Source organism: Etheostoma cragini, chromosome 12, assembly GCF_013103735.1.
Source record: "Etheostoma cragini isolate CJK2018 chromosome 12, CSU_Ecrag_1.0, whole genome shotgun sequence".
In the NCBI taxonomy this organism is placed as follows: domain Eukaryota; kingdom Metazoa; phylum Chordata; class Actinopteri; order Perciformes; family Percidae; genus Etheostoma; species Etheostoma cragini.
Window position 1 is genome coordinate 16,082,494 of NC_048418.1, and position 20,968 is coordinate 16,103,461.

A 20,968-nucleotide genomic window follows, 5' to 3' on the forward strand; every position below is an offset into this window, starting at 1 on the left:
TATCCACCATTAAACATAACAACAGGAATTTGTAATGGCTGTTTCCACACTTTATGGGAATTTAAATAAAAAAAATGAAAACAGTTTTCAGTGAAAATGCTAAGAAACAACTATACGCTACCTGCCCAGCATAAGACAGTACACAGACAACAATTAGCGACTATAGCTGGTGAACATTGCGGAGCATTTAACAGCTAAAGAGTCAGATATTGACCGGTCAGAGCTAAAAGGGAAGGAATAATGGACTTACACCCATCACATGACTCACATGTATTGCTGATGTTGCTCTATAGGTCTCAGGTTGGGTCAATAACCAACTGTTTGCCGTGTCAAAAGCAATATCTTTTACGTAGAGTTGTCCAACTTTAAAAAGAGGCCTGCTTGTACATGTCAAACCCTTGAAAGATAACGAAATGCAAACAACAATAGTTACATAAAAGTAATGATTCAATAATCAATTAATTAATTCCTAAATAAATTTAAAAAAAGAAAAAAAATGAAAGGCATTATATTGTAGGTTTAACAGCAATTTGACTTACTTGAGATTATTGATGAATGTTAAAGAGGAGGACAAGATGCTATAAAGACCATATATAGTAATCTGAATGTCAAAATTATTATATTATTATTCCATGCCTCTCTCTGATAGTTGACTTTTGTTTACAGACAATGAGCTGATGTATCGTACAAGGGAAGGGGATGTTGTCAAACTCAAAGTTGACACCCAGGAGAGAACTGTTATTGTGCTGAACCAGTTGTTTGTGAGTATCATTTTACGCCATCTTACTTTTTACGTTTCCTTGAATAACAGTCAGTATTCTCTCTACTGCTGCTATAGTGAGTATGTTACTGCAAATGTGCTTTGAACCCATCCAGGACAGATCCAGAGCCGCCAGGTACCAGGTGTCTCCAGACATGCAACATGTGTTGTTCGCCTTTGAAGTGAAACCGGTGAGAAACCCTCAATGTTTCACACCAACCCATTTCTTCCAGAAGCTGTCCTTCTTTAACTGTGAGACCATTTGTCTCTGCAGATCTATCAACACTCCTATGTGGCCAAGTACATTATTTACAGCCTTGTGACACAGTAAGATCCCCTTCTGTCGTGTCTTTTATTGTCTGTTGCCTTTTGGTCCTTTTTCTGTCTGTCTACCGCTCATAGATCTGTAACTGGACACTAATCTGCACGGAGCTTGACCTCATGTATGCAGTCCACTGCATCAACTTTATTTACCTGCTTTTGCTACCTTTGTGGGAATGCATTTAAGTTCCATTTAGTTTGCTGTGCCGTGTTCAGCCTGGCCTGTTTTTAGCCTTTCATCCATCTATGTCTGCTTATGTACTTACACTCTGCAGTTGTAGCGAGCCAAGCAAAGTCAGCTTGTGCTAAAAAAAAGGATGTGGATGATTGATGAAGCCTACTGTGAGTGTACAAGCCAAAAAAAACATGACTTCTTTGCTCTGACTGTGCATTTATATTGAGATGCACACTGTGCAATTGGCATGTAGTGTTCATGCAGACAAATACGGTATTGTTTTTTTAATGTGTTGTCTCCACAGGGAAACCTGGCCTCTGAATCCCCCTGAAGTGTTTGAAGCTGTCCTGCAGTTTGCTGGATGGGGACCCCGAGGCCAGCAGCTGGTAAGGAGGCCAGACCCTTGAGATTACACTTTGTGAATACTGGCACCTTAAAGGAAATATGTCAGAATTGGCCTGTAATGATGAACGATTTATAACAGTAGATCAGACAAATGTAGCAACAAGAGGTTTATGTGCACCACTTTTAGTATTTTTAGGGTGAACTTTCCTTTCTTTGGCATCCATCAAAGTCTACATGAAGCCAAATCATGTTTACTTTCACACCTTAATGACAACACATGAGCTGGTGAGAGGCACATTGGCAGATGGCATCTAGGTGGCACAACCCAGGGCTTTGACAGTCTGGAGTTGCTGTGTGTGTGTTTGTGTGTGTGTGTGTGTGTGTGTGTGTGTGTGTGTGTGTGTGTGTGTGTGTGTGTGTGTGTGTGTGTGTGTGTGTGTGTGTGTGTGTGTGTGTGTGTGTGTTGTGTGTGTGGGTGGGTGTGGATTTGGTGTGGGTGTTTCCACATTTGGGGACAGATTTTGTAAAATACACCAGTTGATTGGAGATGGTTTGTCCAATTGGTAAAACAAAATTAGTGTCTTCAATTTAGAATTCATTTTAGTTCTATTTTTCATTGCCTCTATGACAAGAGGAGTACGTTTTAAAATGAAGAAAAATGATCTTAATGAGAGCTGAAATTGTTAAAGAGTAAAGCCTGAACTCCTTGAATTCAACACATCTCCAAAAAGTGACCTATTTTCATCCCTGGCTGCGTTCACAAGCTGCACATGGAAATGTGTTAAAAGATATTATTCAACGGTAGCGGTAGAGTGGTACATGTTTCTGTAAATTCAATTCAAGATTATTTAAAGTGTTTAATGACTGGTGACTTTGTGATGGTTCTGACCATGGAGAGTACTGTATGTTCACGAGCCGTGATTCAGAGATGAAAAAAAGCAAATTTCCGACATATTATAAGTGGATGTAAAGATTTGTAATTTGTTTTTATAACCTTTTAGATGCAAACAAACTCCTAACTGCATCAGAAAACATGAATAACTGATTTGTGGTCTGGTGTACAGTATATGTATCAAAGGACTTGTGAGTTAATTTGGGAGTGAGAGACGGCATCTCTTGCTGGGGTCGATGGGTTGACTTTATTATTATGTTATTGACTCAGATCAAAAAATAGTTTTATTTCATGCAACTATAAAAGAAAAGGCATAGACTAGTATATTTGTTGTTCTGTTCCTATCATAATTGATTAGTGTTTCTTATAGAAGACCAAAACCACCAATAACTTTATACTGTGTAGCTAGACATTGTCTTTTTAGCCAAAGCTTGATGTATCTTCGTCCTATGTGCCATCAACCTCCATTGTTGTTCAGAAACCAATAAAACACATCAACGAGCCCGCCACCAGACTGGGTGGCATGTTTCTCCATTAGGATGCACTAGTGTACCAAATGTGTAATAATCCGCAGCTGAAAATAGTGCCCTAACAGAGGAACGTACGTCTTTTTGTGAAATTGGCTAAAAAAGCCATTCTTTTTCAGCAAATTACTTGGCCTTTAAAAAATTTTTTAAATATATTTGTGACATGTTTCTAAAGATTTACATCTTCTGTAGAATCCAATGGGCTTGAAACTAGATACCTCAGATCCTTATCAGATAAAGTAAAGAGAGACAACTAAAACATTGTTACTTTTGGTCTTTTGTTGGCAAGGAAAAATGATGAGAATGACAGACTTATTCTTTGATGAGCTTAAAAGGGTCATTTACGCAAGCACCTGTTAAACTTTTGTTTTATTCTCTAGTCTACTGCATGACTCCCCTTTTTTTTACTTTGACTTTAAATTTGTTTCTGTTTGGATTGGATTTAAATCACAGCTACATTGCTGTGAGAAAAAGATGTTGCCTGCTGAGGGAAAAAATAAGATTAATGTGCATTAGTTAATAGTGTACCTGATTGTTTCTTTCGCAATCCTGTTACTGTAGCTCTGGGTTTGATTTAATGAACAGCTGAGGTCATGCGAAATAAATTGAATGAGCTTTCGTCTTTTGTATCTGTCCGACCTGGCGAAGTTGGACATGTTTCGTTTTTATGCACCATTTCTGAATATAATGATTTTCTAAGTTTATCAGAATTGGGGAGATTTCTGATTTAGTGCTTCATCAGCACATAAAGATGTGTTTGTTGCAGTATGGCTGTGTGCAGTGATGCATCAGATGTAGTGAGAGGAGCAGGGAGATGAATCCTGCTATACTTCCCCCATTAAGCCTCAAGCAATTACTCTACCGTGACAGAGCAATCAGCAAGGCTCACACACACACATACACACACGCATGCACGCACACACACATACACACACACACACAAATGAAGATGACAGGTTGTATTGACACAAAAGATACTATGGAAGATGTGGGCGATGGATTTAAGAGAAAAATGTAATCAAATAAAAGTATCATGTGACAAAATAGGGCAAGATTTCACAACTAAAAACACACACACACACACACTCCCATGCACCTAGTGCATAGGTACCTGTGAGTGTGTCTAACACAAAGAAAGAAATCCTGCTATTCGAGCTCCCCATGTATCTTTGATGTTGCTACTTTCATCTCTACATCCTTTTGTAGTCCCCTATACTCTTTTCTAGCCATTTGCTTATCCTCTCTATTCTCTCTATCTAAATACCTAGAAAATAAAAAAGCTACTGAATGAGAGATAACTGCTTTTCAGAAACTATTAAGGATAATGTATGACTAAATGTTACAATGGGTTCTGTGCTGACAATAAGACACTTACAGTGGGGCTCGAAAGTTTGTGCAACCCAGGTTAAAATTTGTATTAATGTGCATAAAGAAGCCAAGAAAAGATGGAAAAATCTCCAAAAGACATCAAATGACAGATTAGACATTCGTATACTATGTCACAAAAAGTTGGATTTTATTTCCATCCTTTACACTATCAAAATAACAGCAAACCTTTGGAAAGCTGAGACCTGACAGTGTCGTGGATTGTTCTCAAGCATCGTCTGAAAAGAGCAGGTGATGTCAATCTTAAGGTTTTAAATGGCCAGACTCATCTGACCTCGCCCCAACAATCAGCACCATGGGTTCTTCTAAGCAGTTGTCTAGAAAATTGAAACTGAAAATAGTTGAAACTCACAAAGCAGGAGAAGGCTATAAGAAGATACAAAGGGTTTTCAGATGCCAATATCCTCTGTTCGGAATGTAATTAAGAAATGGCAGTCATCATGAACAGTGGAAGTTAAAGCAAGCTCTGGAAGACCAAGAAAAATATCAGACAGAACAGCTTGCAGGATTGTGAGAAAAGCAAGTCAAAACCCACGTTTGACTGCACGATCCATCCTGAAAGACCTGGCAGACAGTGGAGTTGTGGTGCACTATTCCACTATAAAGAGATACTCGTACAGATATGGTCTTCATGGAAGAGTCATCAGAAGAAAACCTCTTCTACGTCCTCACCACAAAAATAAGCGTTTGAAGTTTGCAAATGAAGATATAGATAAGCCTGATGCATTGTGGAAACAAGTTCCGTGGACCGTTAAAACAGAACTTTTTGGCCGGAATTTGGGATTGTATTGCAGCCAGTGGCACAGGGAACATTTCACAAGTAGAAGGAAAAATTATTTCAATAAAACTTATTTTTTTCAAATTTTGGACGCTACCTTGATGCCATTTGTGAAAAAGCTAAAGTTAAAGAGTGGATGGTTTCTACAAATGGATAATGATCCTAAACACACCTCAAAACCCACGGTGGATTACATCAAGAGGCATAAACTGAAGGTTTTGCCATGGCCTTCACAATCTCCTGATCTCAACATAATTGAAAATCTATGGATTGACCTTAAAAGAGAAGTGCGTGACAGACAGCCCAGAAATCTCACGGAAGTGGAAGACTTTTGGAAGGAAGAATGGGTTTAGGATACCTCAAACATGAATTGAAAGACTCTTGGCTGGCTACAAGAAGTGTTTCCAATTTGTGATACTCACCAAAGGGGGCAGTACAAGGTATTAACTCTGCAGGGTCCCCAAACTTTTGCTGACGCCATTTTTTTGTTTTCTGTTATTTTGAAAGTGTAAATGATGGAAATAAAATCTAACTTTTTGTGACATATTATACGAATGTTTGATCTGTCATTTGATGCCTTTGGAGATGGAGATTTTTCCATCTTTTTTGGCTTCTTTATGCACATTAATAACAATTTGCCCAAACTTTTGAGCCCCACTGTAGTTTCTCTTTTACTTATTTGGTGTTAAGATTGAATAAGGAAATTGAATCAAAGTTTTGAGGTTGAGTTTTGAGACAGCTTTGGCCAAGATATGATTCATAATAAAGAGAATGTTGAGAATACTGTATATCCTGTGGCGCTTTTACAACTTTCGCCAACCACTGGCTTCCTTTGCTTTACACAGCCCTGCATTGATCAGTTTTCCTCAGATGTTGATCCCACAGTATAAATCTTTGATTTTCTCAACGGCGGCAACAGATCAGAGTAAAAGGAGCCATTTCTTTTTTCTTTTTGATTTTTGTGCCGGCAATTTGAGGCTTAGATTTAACTGAAGAGGTTTCAGCTAAATTCAGCTAAAGTTACACCAACACGGCCTGGGCTTCAGACATCAATCAATCCAACATTCAGCTCCCTTTTACTGGCACCAGACGAAGAAGCAAAAACACTGAAGTGGTTTGACAGAGGGTGTGTCTTACATTCATCTGCCCGAGGTCTGCCTTTATTTCTTCAGGCGATGCCATCGTTGCTGCTTAATTCAGCAGTCCTGCAATTTAACCGTCAGAAGACAGCATCATGTCTCAATAAACACGAGAAAAAAAGATGTGTGTACTGTATTTGCCATTGGGGCCTCAGCCAGCTCCAGCTCCTTGATTAGCAACAGAAAGAATTTCCTACTGCTTTGGAGAAGAATCTAGCTCAAACTGTAATTAGGCAAATATCCGTTAATAAAGTGCTTAAGGCAGGTGTTGTCTGACACTGTATTAGCTTGTAAGTGTCATTGAGTGGGTGTTTCTATCTGGATTAAGATAAAGTGGTTTTAGCATAAAGGCTTCTGCTGTGGATAGAAAGGCAGATGTGAGACGAAGAGGCTGAGAAAAAGTAGTACCAGCTCTGCACCACATGATGCAGGTTCAAGCCTAGCTGTTAAATAGGTGATGGGTTGGTAAATATGGTATGACTGTATTAGGAATGATGAATATAAGATGGCTGTCCTACCGGGGTGTCGGTCAGAACACAAATGAGTCAAAGCAGTTCAATCCAAACCAGAACTATACTTGAGGTGTTGAAGTTGATTGTTGATTTCCACAGCACAGCATAGCACACTGTTTGGCCGGTAATGGCTACATGTGCATGTAGCTATCTATGTGTAGGCTATCAGTAATATCTCTGTCTTCCTGCGTGTGTGGGCGTGTGTGTGGTCTGAAATAAACAATAAAATAACAAGAAATAACATGAATATTAATTTGTCTCTATCAAATTAGCTGCATCATTTACATTAATACAGACTAAACTGACATTTCTTAACACAACAGTATTTACTAGTGAGTAATCCCTCAAGTGAGGCTGCTTATCGATTCACAAATGCGCCACATCTTACGCATAGCAGGTCTAGTAAGGCAAAATAATGTCACATCTAAATGTTAACATGGATAAAATATAAACCAGGTTACAGTTTAGGTGGATGCCCACATCAATAACGAACTATAAGGATTTACAAATGTGAAAGTAATTGCCGTAAATACAAGGTTATATTGACTCGCGCTAAACATGTTTCGAACCAAACTACGTGACGATACTTAAGCATATCTCTCATACAACGCTCAAATGCATCTTAACATAAAGGGATTACACTGAACAACTAACTTCTCTGGCGCACACATCGTCTCCCTCCCGCTCCTCTGCGCATCCACCTCGTGGTGACGGCTGGAAATGTTCACACCCACGCATGCGCACACGCACAGCACTTGCATTACAATGAAACACCAAAGGTTGTCTATGTAATATGCATGTAACAATTCCAGGCTACATACCATGATACAGTAGATCAGGAGAGATACTAATGATGGTTCTGCTTTTCTCTGTCCAGATCTTCATATTTGAAAACAACATTTACTACAGATCAACAGTAGATAACCGATCAATCCGCTTGGTTTCGACTGGTAAAGAGGGAGTCATCTTCAATGGCCTTGCTGACTGGCTGTATGAGGGTAAGACAACTGCAAACACACTTTCAGCAAAACACAAAAAAAGTCCAGAATGATATTACATCCCCTTATTTCCATTTAGCAAATAGTGAACTTTCTCCAAAGTTCAAAGACAGATAGGTTTTTCTGTCACTTTCAGAATTGACAGAACTACACGGCCAAAAGAATGTGGACAACTTGTATGTGATTGTGTATAATGTGAATATATCATTACAAAAACCACGGGCATTAACATGCTATTATCTTACCCTTGGCTTTCACTCTCCTTGGAACTCTTTCCTCAAGATTTTGGAACCTGATATGTTTTTGCTAATATTTAGTAGAGCATAACAGCATTAATGGTCAGGCGCTGATGTTGGGTGATGAGACCTGGTCGCCGTTACTGCTGTTGGATGGGGTTGAGGTTCTGCGCATGCCATTCTGTGCAAGTTCTTCCACACTAAACTCAGAAAACCATAGCTTTGTATAAAGGCATTGTTTCATTAAAAAGTGAAAGCCTTTCCCAAACTGTTGTCTAAAATATGAGTTTGGAGTTTGGGTTACTACACTAGTTTGTTATCACTTAAGTTTATATAGCAAATGTGTTAGCATTACAATTTATTTGAAGTTTTGTCTACTTATATTCGCTCTGTTTCTGGTTCGCTGACGTTCTTCTAGCTGCTAAATGCTTCACAATGTTCACCAGCTACACTATGTTCATCATCTTTGTCTGTCTGCTGGTTTGGGAAATATAGAATTGGGTGATAACGGTGGGTTTGTCTTTACAAACAACCCCTTTCATACACAAGAAGCCATGTGAGGCATTGGTAAAATGATGATATTGATTACAGGCTCTTAAACTGGGTCTAAGGAGACCAAACCAGGAAACCATTGTTGTGACACCTGCCCCCCACCCGGAAGCATGTTGTATGTTTGTGTGCAGACTTCCATTTGGAAGAGCACATCTGGATACGTTCTATTGCCCCTCCTTCTCTAGACTTCCCAGAGCTTGTCTTTTTGTTCAGGCAGTTTTAATTATTCATGTCTGCAGCGCAGCAGTCTCACTCAGCAGATGTTTAAAAGCCAGGATATTTTAATATGAGGCATTTTCTGATTACTGCATAATTGAGACAGACATTGCAATTACACACCACTTGAATATAGCTTTGCTTACAGATACGCTGCCATGTGTGAGACAAGGTTTCCCACTGTGCATTCATTGATAATAAAATGTTTAGTTTTAAGTGATGACTTCTGTTTCCAGCATGGTTATAATTATTAATTTTGAATTTATTCAGGGAGTGGATTTGGAAAAAGATGCAGTGTAATTATATCATTGAATTGCAAAAGGCCAGATACTATGATATCAATTTGATTATAGTGTATGAATTGCTTCAGGGTCAGCTCTAATCGGATTTTCACTAATGGGATTATTTCTTCGTTATGGACACAGAACACAACACGAAAGAAGCAATCCTTTTTTAATAGTAAAGACAGATTAGTCCAAAAACGTTTTGATTGATCTGTCAGCAGATAACAGCAGCGATCACGTAACTTTCATCTTTTACAACACAGTGTGTACTCTATTATTCAGGTGAGATAGGTTTGGAAAAAGTTGTTTGAATGAGGTTCAAGGTGAGGCTGACTTGTTTCTCTCTGGTATTTAGTGTTCTCCAGTCCTCAACCTTCAATGAGAGATACAAAACTTTTTTGTGAGCTGCAAATGCTCTCACCACAGAAAAACTCAACAAAAGAAAGGCTCATTTATTGCCCTCTTATTTCCACTTTACACATGAAAGTGCTTGTTGCAATCACTGAAGTTGCAGTATATCATGCAGATGTTGTTGAAATACTCAAAGATAATGTTCCACTTCTATGGCTGCTCTATTACATCCAATTTTCTGAAACATTGGGATCATAACTCAAATTTGAAATGCAGTCCTGTGGGGTTTAAACAATGCCAAAACATATTTTTCTGTGAGGCTTTGATGTTGTTTAGAGTTAATAATTATACCTTGGTTGTCATAATAACACATCAACAAACAGCTCTATCTTTGATCAAGAAATTAAAGATAGAGAAGTCATGGGATTGAAGTTGGGACAACTTTTAGTGTTTTCCTGTAGAGCATTTGGTTTGGGAGATGAAAGAAATTAATTGTTTACAAGAATATTACAGGAGTTAACATTTATTCTTATTACAGTGGATTTCAGTTGTTGAATTTGCCCTTTCCAAAGCTGATGGAGGTTTAGACAGCTGTGCGTTTGCCTCTAAAAGCAGTTATTGTCATGCACAGACTGTATTGCATTGAACTCACAGCTGATCCACAGCACTCAACACTGATAGTGTGGGAGGACAAAAACACAAAAACATGGGATGTTTTTGTGGCACCGTTACAGGAAATATTCATATTTTTGTCTTTTGTATGAGTTGCAGATACAGTATGTATGCTATAGTTTAAAAAAAATGCCAGGAATCTTATTTAATGCTTCAACCTTCATGAAATAATGGCTAAAATATATGTTATGCTCCTCCTGGGTTATAGAGGAATTTGTGTCGACTAAGGCCTTGAACGTTGCACTGTAACACACAAGTCAGCCTTAGAGTAAGAACTCAATTCAAATGTTGAGAATTCAATATTCTAGTGTTGTGTCCTCAATCTGCCCCTGTTACAACAGACTTCCTGTGCATTCATGTGAAATAAATACATACATATATTTATATTAATTTAGCATATATATAACAAAATTGCAAAGTCCTCATCCTCAAAAGGTTGAGCTGGACATATTTACAAAGAAAGGCTGTTTAGATATCCACATATAGGTAAAGTAGAATGTATACTGTGAGTTCTTTTGATAGAGCTCTTCTGCCCCCTGCTGGATAAAAATCACTCATCAGGCAACTGCTAAATAAAGGAAAGCTCAAGTATTTAAACTGTCAACATGTATGAGTAATTTGTTTGTTTTTCCTCCGCATAGGGAATGGGCCTTAAATCACACATGCTTCAAGTATTAAACTAGTGTCTGTTCATAATTGTGACATACGGAAAATGTCTTTATCAGTGTCAAAATATAATAATGACATAAACACCAGGTAACAGAGAAGCTGCAGATATAGCAATGCAAACGTTTCATATGAAGCATTTTAGGGATGTGGTGTTGCAGCCAAATACTTTTAGCTTTCAAGAGGCAAATATTATATTTCTTACTGGATTTTTACATGGATTTGACTTATTTTCTAGAATGACCTTTGGGCAGTTTCCAGAGTTAATCTGGTCTTTGGAAAACATCATTTTGTTTCACATCTTCAAAACTTGTATTTTGGTCTTCATTTTCATGCATGCTTCAAAATGCATGTATTATCTAGTAGGTTTAGTTTTTTGGTTTACACAAGTACTACAGATTAATATACACATAATCAATAAAAGATTGATGGAGAGATGAGAGACCCCTCAGTGGGGCTTAATCTGGGCACTCTCCAATGCATACTCCGCTTAAAAAGAAAGAAACAAAGAATCTGTTTTGTTTTTACAGAGGAGATCCTGCAGACTCACATAGCCCACTGGTGGTCTCCAGACGGGCTGCGTCTGGCATACATGACCATCAATGACACGCTGGTGCCAAAGATGGAAGTTCCCTTCTTCACAGGAACGCCGTACCCCGCCTCCTTGGAGTATCACTACCCAAAGGCAAGTCTGCAGCCATAATCTCACTCTGCATTGTGTTTAGAGTCTCATTTTTGTGTTACTTGTGTGACCTTCCTTTTCTTTCTTATACTTTATTAGCAATGTTGGAGGGAGCCTGAGACCTAAGCTTTTAATTGCTAACGATCTAATTGCTGTGCACATGATAAATAAAAACCTTGAACAGTTATTAAAATGGCCGCTACAGACCTTTCTGCAACCGACTAAAAAAACTAAGTTGTATGCAATGTGTAAGAGAGTTAGTTGAGTGCAACAAAAGTGTTTTGACATGATTAGGTTAAAAAGGTAAGCTGCATAATAGATTTTTCAAATGTGTCAAATAGCCAGTCCAATATAAAACCAACTTTACCATGCTGCTGGGGACAGAGCACCGCGAGCCACTGGTCATTTCAGTGCAGTTTACGGTTAAATTTAGGCAAGAAAATGTGACCGTGATATGTGTGAATGTGGCGAAAAAAAGTTATGTTTTAGGCACCAAAACGACTAGTTAAGTTTAGAAAAAGATTGTTATTTTTATTAAATCACGCATTTTCTGGGTGAAAGTCTTTTGATTTCTCCAGGAAGCAAACTCCGCTGACTGGCTTGTAGATCCTGGATGTTAACGCCCACTCCCACCCATCCTCAGGCCTCCTCGACCTCTTTCCTGTATGCGGCCAGCCTCGTTCTTTTACAGCAGCAGTCAATGTGATGCACACAGCAACAAAAAACATGTAAATCATACAAATTGCAGTAACGTTTGAACGAATGGTTCAGAACAGGCTTGGCTATACTATTAACTACACATGAGGCAAGGAACAGAGGTTACTGAATGTCTAAAAGGTTTGCCATATCAACCTAAAAGCTGCCCCAAAGCGCCCATAAAAATACAACATATTGATGTTGTTATGCATAGAGGACTTTGATAGATAGATTGTGTAAGGACAAAAGAACAGAACAAAAGCAAATTCCTTATTGTCTGCAACTGAAATCCAGTCTGACCTATCTATTGTAGGCTGGGGAGGAAAACCCTGTAGTGCACCTGTCGGTGGTGAGCCTCAACGGTCCCTTGCACACGGTTGTGATGAAGAAACCTGATGACCCCCGAATAGGGTGAGTGACAGCCCAACGGTGCCTTATTATTGTGTATGAAAGAACAAGCATCAAAAACAGCCTAAAGCATTAGCCACCTACTACATAGAGTATTTCCTCAAGGTAGTTGAGATAGAGGTTGTCAGTGGGGGTGATGTAATCTCACCTTCTGTTTTTCCAGGAGGGAATATTATATCACTATGGTAAAATGGGCTACCAGCACCAAACTGGCTGTCAACTGGCTAAACAGAGGCCAGAACAACTCTATCCTGACACTGTGTGAGGCTACAACTGGAGTCTGCATTAAGGTGAAACAGTTTGCAAATGTGAAATGTGTGTATTTTGTGTTCAGGATAAATTCATAGATTCAGGAAAAAAAATATCAAAGTCCTACTCCTTTTGTTTCAGAAACATGAGGATGAGAGTGAGAGCTGGTTGCACAGACAGGTGCGTGATGAAAACACTGATTCCCTGTTGTCCCTGTGTAGTAGTTCGTCACAAAACACAGACAGTGTTTGTTTCCTGTGTCGGAGAACAAGTAAATAACAGGTTGTGCTGCCTACCACCGAATCACAGCTGTGAGGCTATTAAGTACAACAGCGCTCCCTCTTGTGTGACATTGCTTAAATACAAAAGCCCTGCAGACACTTTTCCTTATTTTGGCAGAACGAAGCACCGCTCTTTTCCCATGACGCACACAAGTTCTTCTTCACCAGAGCAATCCCTCAGGGTGGGAGAGGAAGGTTTTTCCACATTTCTATGTCCACCTCTCTGGTAAAAATAAATTCAGTATTATTCTTATGATATTTGTGTTGAAGGTTTGGTACAGTGTGTTTAACGTCCCTTTACTTTATTGTAGCCTAACACAAGCACAGACATACTTCAGTCCCTGACCTCTGGAGACTGGGACGTCACCAGCATCTTGGCCTACAATCATAAAAGGAACCTCATGTAAGATATGAAGATGTATTTATAACAGCCAGTGATGTAATATCATGGCTTTTCTGTTACTTGATGGTAACATTTGGATGTTTTCCAGATACTTTCTAAGCACAGAGGATAACCCCAAACGACGGCACTTGTACAGGTTGGACTTTCCACAAATTATGATTCTGTTTTCGGCAAGTGCTATTCAAGGTATACAATGATACTCACTCAGTGCCATCCCACAGTGCTGACACCATTCCTCCATTCAACCGCTGCTGCCTGTCTTGTGAGTTCAAGTGCGGCTATGTGGACGTTTCATTCAGCCCCAACATGCAGTACTTCTTACTCAACTGTAAAGGTGAGCATCCTAGACCTTGAATCTCTTGTCAAAGCAGTTTTTAGACTGAGAGCGCTTTACATCCTAACACTCATGGGAATGAAAGTTGTCTGGGGGAGGCAGAAAGCCACAGTCAGTAGAAAGCATAACTAAATTAGTGTTACATGTCAGGTTAAGAGCTTATATCGAACTGGACATTAGCAGATTACCGCAAACCTCTGCTGGATCCCTATAATTAGCCACAGAAATACCTCTGCAGGCCAAGAGTATGTGAGCACTACTGAGCTGCTGGCAGCTGCTGAGCTGTGGGACTTTCTGTATTTTTATTTTTATTTTTTTTTACTATTTGTCATATGGAAATACAGTGGGTGGTTGTTTGCTAGATATTCATTGTGTTCCTTAGAGACACTCTGCCATTGTTTTTGTGTTGTATTTTTTGCTCTTTTGGCTTCAGCACCGGGGCAAGAAATCCCAGTTTCTATAGATGCTGATTTGTTTAGGATGTTCACCCCAGAGAGAAAAAGTGCCGGTGGCTTTCTTCATTAATTGGATCTTTGGAGAGCAGCTCAATTGTGAAATAATAAGCTACTTCCTCATGGGACAGAAGTAGATTATTAACTGAATTTAAGATGAGACAGGGAGATGTTTCTGTTGCAGACGGATTAGGTTTCAGATGCTTACTGTTGTGGTGGCCTTTCCTCAGTGCTTTGTTAAAGCAAATTAACTTATATCATTGCATTCCTCCTAACTGATTTTCTCTGAATTGCTTTTGTGCAGGTCCAGATATACCGAGTGTGGCTATCTATAGCACAGAGGACAAACAGAGTAAGTGTCGTCTCAGTATTAATGTCCTCCTACTTCACCATTACTGTACTGAATTATATGAATATGTTTTAACTGACTAGATTTGTCGTTAAGAGATTCATCTGTTTGAACTGCTTCACTGCAGAGGTGTTTGACGTGGAGACTAACGAAAGCGTAAACAACACGTACAACAACATGCAGATGCCCAGAGTGGAGTATGAGAACATCACCATAGACGATTACAGTATGTACTCATGTGGAATTAGCAACACAATGTTTACATCTTAATGAAATTACAACCAGTCTTCTTGTATTACACAGATCCCAGTAACCTTATCTGTTAACCCTATCTGTTGTAGCTCTGACAATGCAGATTCTGAAGCCAGCTGGATTCATAGCTACAGCCCATTACCCCTTACTGCTGCTAGTGTAAGTAAGAATATGTCTAGCTGTCTTAATTCCAAAAAGACATCTTCATGAAACAGTTCATTATCAGATTATTATCAACAATTGAATGCAGCAATTGCTTTAAGTACCGTTGAAAAAGTTGAAAAATACTACAGCAATTAAGTATGAACTTCCCTAAATTTGGAAAACTCACAGGACTTGTATCAAAAGCTGGCAGAACTGTCAAAAAGGTTTAATATCATGTCTTTTAGTCCCTAGCAGGGTGCAAGAACCAAAAAAGCTGGATCCTACATTTCCCATAAAGCTCAACAGTGTCTTTTGTTGGGCCCTGGTTAAAGCCTTTTAAGCTACTGCCCCCAATTTGCAATGCAGCCTTTCTGTCATTTATTTTTAATTGTTTGGTCTAGAGCCTGACCGATATATATTTAAAAATTTTAACAACCAAATATTCGTATTGGTATCGGCCTCAGAATCGGTCGGGGTCTAGTTTGCTCTATTAACCTTTAAAAAAGTACAATTCCTCAGGGCTCAAGGTGAAGTTGTCACATTTCTTATGTTTCAATGTGTTACATTGTTAATGATTTAAATGACTAAAGTCATAAAATAGTTGCCAATTAATTTTCTGTCACTCAATTAATCATTAGTTGTTTCAGCAGCACATTGTGCTACTATATAATAAAAAATACTGGACTAAATATTACATTTGTGAAAATCGCTTTGCTAGACCTCTCTAGTATTGAACTGCCTGGTAAGGTGGTGTTGTACTGGACTACATTTCAGTGCAAGGTATTCTGTCATGTAACTATCCTTTGTTCTTATTTGTACATATTTCATCTTGATGTTAAACCCTCTATAACAATCCAATGAAATCTGTCTTCCTCTTAACAAGATTCCAATTTAATATTGATCTCTGAGAAATGTATCAGTCCTTAAAATGACCAACACATGGTTGTGGCTTTTGTACAGCGACGGGACGCCCGGCGGGCAGATGGTGTCGGAGCAGTTCCGAGTGGACTGGGCCACGGTTTTGGTCAGCAGCTTCAGCACCATCGTCATCCGCTTTGACGGCCACGGCAGCGGCTTCCAGGGCACCAACTTTCTCCACAAAGTCAGGAGGAAACTTGGAAGACTAGAGGAGAGGGACCAGCTAGAGGCACTCAGGTTAGGACTTGTGCTTTCACTGCAAGCATGACAGTAACCAAGCCTGGGTAGTCTTTGCATCCTAGAACACGGAAAGTTTAACCAGTTTTCTTTCATTTTTAGGTTCATATCCAAAGAGAATTATATTGATCAGAGTCGAATGGGAGTTTATGGAAAGGTAAGGACAAGACAACACACTCAAAGAGGCTCTTGGGATACAGCAACTCCTTCACATTAAAATTATTGTCATGATTTATAACTTATTAGACTTCTACTGTGTCTCTCCTACCTTTGTTCAGGCCTATGGAGGATATTTAGCCACGTTGCTTCTGAGCTCTGATGAGTTTAACCAACTTAAATGTGGAACAGCAGTCTCCCCCATTACAGATTTTGAGCTCTACGGTATAACTTTCCACATATCTTTTTTTCTATGGATGTGTTAAATATGTCATGCTCTTGGGACAGTGTCTGAAGGGGCTCAACCTTTCTAACTCAGTTTTTCCTCTTTCTCTCAGCATCTGCATTTTCAGAACGATACCTCGGCTCAAAGACAGATTCCCGTGTTTATACGGTAAAGCTTTAACGTTTCAGTCTCCTTATCCAAAGAACGCACCAAGATGTTTAGCCACAATGTACAGGGATGGAGTTAAGGGTTATTATTGATGACATATATGATTTCCCTCTCTCTTTACTTCAGATGGCAAATTTAGCACACAGAGCAGGTCAACTTCTGCAAAAGCAATACTTGATAATTCACCCAACTGCTGATGGTAACAGACATATGTTTTCTATATTATTTCTCAATACTGCAGTGAGTAAAACACTAACAATTTAACTGTGCTCAAACCCTAATGTGTTATCTCCAATCTTATCTTCTCCCCTACCACAGAGAAGGTTCACTTCCAGCACACGGCCAAATTTATCAATCATTTAATAAGCGAGAAGGCCAACTACACTCTACAGGTGAGTTTCTGGAATCACTGTTACACCCGAGAAATGGACCTGTGTGTGACTGGGAGGATTTCATTTGACTGACTTAGACAGCTGAAGCCTCATTTTAGATGTGGCTGAACGGGAGATTGTGTCTTAATAACCAAATTTGTTCAGGTGGAACAATTATATTGTTTGGCATACTATGCTATACGTTCTTTATGACTTTTTATTAAATTCTTATGACATACTATACTATGACTTTTGTATGATATACTATACTATGACTTTTTTATTACACACTGTGCTATTACGTTTTTATGAAAATCTTTTGACATACTATAATATGACTTCAAATGAACTATGACATATTATATTATTACTAATATGATACTATATATGATACTATAACACAATAATTTAGGATAGCTTCATAACTTTTTAATGACATTAAACTTAATATTCTATGAGTTTTTTTTAATGACATTTCTTGGCATACTATACTACAATTTTTAATTTTGTATGACATACTATACTATTATTATTAAGATACTATATTATATATATTGTTAAATATTGTGATTTTTATATCTTTTTTTATCACTTACTATACTGTGACTTTTTATAATCTTTTTATCACATACTATACTATGACTTTTTATAATCTTTTTGTCAAGTACTATACTATGACTTTTTATAATCTTTTTATCACATACTATACTATGACTTTTTATAATCTTTTTATCACTTACTATACTGTGACTTTTTATAATCTTTTTATCACATACTATACTATGACTTTTTATAATCTTTTTATCACATACTATACTATGACTTTTTATAATCTTTTTATCCCATACTATACTATGACTTTTTATAAACGTTTTATCACATACTATACTATGACTTTTTATAAACGTTTTATCACATACTATACTATGATTTTGTAATGATTTTGATGACATACTAATGATTTTCTAATGATTTTAATAGAGCCCAACTGATAAAGGATTTTTAAGACCAATACGAATATTTGGTTATTTAAAAATCCAATATGCGGATATACTATATATCGACCGATATATATATTTTTATAAAAATTCAGAAACGTGATACTAAACATAGACAGATTTCCCTAACATTAGTTATTTGTAGTTATTTATGAGTTCTCACTAAAATAATATGATAATAATTTGTTTTATTGTCACAACAGAACATAGGTACATCAAAATATGATAAGGTTCTGATAAAAAAAATGTACTAAAATACAAACTTGAGATATAAATCTTGAAGAAAAACTTAAAAAATCAGTGTTGCCAACAGGGACGTTGTAGGGCGCCCTCTAGTGGACCGACTATGCAACACCAACCCTCAAAACATGTTTGACATTCCATAATTATTTTTTAAATATTCATTTATCAGAATCATTTATTTGTCATTATAAAGGATTTTAATAAATGAATATTTAAATTGGCCATTATAAATGCCGATACCAATAAATCGGGAAATGCTTAATATCGGCCGATAATATTGGTCCGTTGGTCAGGCTCTAATTTTGAAGACACTATAGAAGTACTTTTGACATTTTTTGACATACTATGACTTACTTTATGACTTTTTTATGAAATTCTATTCTACCACTTTTTATGACATACTATACTATTACTTTTTTATGATTTTGTTATGACCTACTGTACTTACATTTTTCATTATTATTATGACATCCTATGCCATGACTTTTTATTTACTTTTTAGAACATACTATAGTATGACTGGTTATGACATTGTAATGATATACTGACTTCTTTTGACTTTTTGATGACACACTATGCTATGACTTTTTATAAAATGTTTCGGCATACTGTATTATGACTTTTTATGATTTTTGTGACATACTGTACTTATATTTGTTATGACTTTTTATAATATACAGTAGGCTACTACTATATACTATACCATTACCTTTTATTGACTTTTTATGACATGTTATGACGTCTTTGGGGATTCTATACTATAACTTTTTAATGTTTTTTGTCATACTAGGATTTTTTTTAATTAAATCTTTTTGACGTTTTATGACATAGACATTTTTATAAAATACTATACTAAAACATACAGTAAATGAATCTATTCTTGGCTATTTATCCACAGATTTACCCAGATGAGGGACACTTCCTACACAGTGACGGGACGCAACAGCATCTAAGCCAATCCTTGGTCAACTTCTTCGAGGTGTGCTTCAGGGTGCCGGAGATACTGACGGACGAGCAGCCGGAAGATGACGAGGACAACAGTTAAACCTACCCTTCCGAGCAGCGAACAGCCACCTATTACAGCACAATATGCAACAGGTCTTTCTAAACCCAGTCAACCCAAACCACCTCCTGCCCATCCATTTTAGTTTGACTCTTAAGCACAGCACTTGCATGTGCAAAAGGGGCCTCAGCCTACAGCCCCTCTCCTCACCTATGCTGGATGCTGGTCAGAAAGACTAAATAAATCTCAGATGTGAACAGTCACATCTCTCCCTGCTAGTCAAATATATGGACGAATACACCCTCTGGTGGACAAATAGAGGATCAACATAACATCCATTGAGCAATGCATCTCCAATCCAAACCAGGCATATTTATTAGGCGCTTTGCACCACAAAATATCCCCTGTGAAGGTTCATTATGTTGAGATTTAACTTTGCAAAGGCCACCAGTTTCTGATAACCTTGCCAACCAACTTACTGATTATTGTGTTCATGAGAATGATTACTGCTACTTGTTTCTCAGATTTTATCTGTTCAGTGTCGTGTCTGAGTGGATGTCTGGCTGCATCAGTCCGTAGTTGCTTTACAAAACGAAGGCACAATGTTTAACTTGTGTTTTATGTCAATACAGAAATGGTATGAAATCTTTTTTTCCTCATAATTATAAATTGAACACTTCTTTTAGTCACCGTGCCTTACTGTGGGTGAAATGCTAATGATGGGAGCCCACATGACACTGAAAATGAGTAAATTAATTTATAGTTAATTTTCCTCAAATAGTAGCAAGGTGTTAGTATAGGAAGTTCAAATTACAAGGTATGGCACTGTTATTTCAAAACATGGAAAGAACTGAATACTAAATCATTGTATGTCTTCTTAAAAGATGGCATTATACAGAGAAATGTAAAGAGTATTTAGTTTGCAAATACAGTTCTTGATATTTACCTTCCAAACTAGCATACCGGTAAGTTAACTATGCGGAATTTTCATTATTTTGTGTATTACTTTGACTTGTGTTTAATGGCTTGACTCTCTCATGTTCTGTTAGTATTCAGTGGTTTCTAGTCAGCTGATGTACAAAGTGTATAAATTCTTATATTGTTTAAGTCTTTATGTTCCATGTGAAACTTGTATATAAAGCATTTTGAAATGTATCTTTGGTTGGCTTTATTCGTCATTTTAGTGTGTAAACCAACAAAGTATGTGACTGCTGCCTGTATGCCTTCTCGTGTGCAGTAGCCTACAAGTATTGCAGTTGAATAGAGGGCTGAAAAGCTTTCCTGTGGATGCAAAGGGTTGCATATCTTGCAGTAACGTTACTTTAAAAAAATCTCAGTCATACTGAAAACTGTAACGCATTAATGTTTGCTCAAAGGGAAGGAGGAATGATAAGGAAATGTATGATGGTATCAGATAGACCCATTAAACACAAAGTGAAAACAGATCTCAATATAAATAAAACAAAATTATCAACATAAATTAAACATAAAATACAGTGTAAAAAAACCCACATTACATCTAATTTGATTCAGCGGATTCTATTATGACCTTTCTTTGCTTACATATACCACTTTGATGCTTTTCTAC

The 20,968-nt window shown here is 37.6% G+C and overlaps 1 protein-coding gene across 5 annotated transcripts in view; it reads left to right on the forward strand.

Annotated features, from left to right (window-relative positions):
- LOC117953724 (dipeptidyl aminopeptidase-like protein 6) overlaps window positions 1–20,968 on the forward strand; it is a 101,645-nt gene that overhangs the window by 64,413 nt on the left and 16,264 nt on the right. For 3 of the 5 annotated variants that reach the window (XM_034886988.1, XM_034886986.1, XM_034886987.1), the window contains 23 exons: window positions 667–761; window positions 877–951; window positions 1,035–1,087; window positions 1,561–1,642; window positions 7,713–7,833; window positions 11,341–11,495; window positions 12,502–12,599; window positions 12,760–12,886; window positions 12,987–13,025; window positions 13,245–13,352; window positions 13,438–13,529; window positions 13,618–13,665; window positions 13,751–13,863; window positions 14,620–14,667; window positions 14,792–14,890; window positions 15,006–15,075; window positions 16,021–16,215; window positions 16,318–16,372; window positions 16,494–16,596; window positions 16,710–16,765; window positions 16,892–16,964; window positions 17,084–17,157; window positions 19,276–20,535. In XM_034886988.1, the coding sequence (XP_034742879.1) occupies window positions 667–761; window positions 877–951; window positions 1,035–1,087; window positions 1,561–1,642; window positions 7,713–7,833; window positions 11,341–11,495; window positions 12,502–12,599; window positions 12,760–12,886; window positions 12,987–13,025; window positions 13,245–13,352; window positions 13,438–13,529; window positions 13,618–13,665; window positions 13,751–13,863; window positions 14,620–14,667; window positions 14,792–14,890; window positions 15,006–15,075; window positions 16,021–16,215; window positions 16,318–16,372; window positions 16,494–16,596; window positions 16,710–16,765; window positions 16,892–16,964; window positions 17,084–17,157; window positions 19,276–19,422 (2,126 nt within the window). In that variant the 3' untranslated portion in view covers window positions 19,423–20,535. Of the gene's footprint in view, window positions 1–666; window positions 762–876; window positions 952–1,034; window positions 1,088–1,560; window positions 1,643–7,712; window positions 7,834–11,340; window positions 11,496–12,501; window positions 12,600–12,759; window positions 12,887–12,986; window positions 13,026–13,244; window positions 13,353–13,437; window positions 13,530–13,617; window positions 13,666–13,750; window positions 13,864–14,619; window positions 14,668–14,791; window positions 14,891–15,005; window positions 15,076–16,020; window positions 16,216–16,317; window positions 16,373–16,493; window positions 16,597–16,709; window positions 16,766–16,891; window positions 16,965–17,083; window positions 17,158–19,275; window positions 20,536–20,968 lie in introns of those variants that run through there. The other 2 variants (XR_004658670.1, XM_034886989.1) reach the window with 2 other exon arrangements.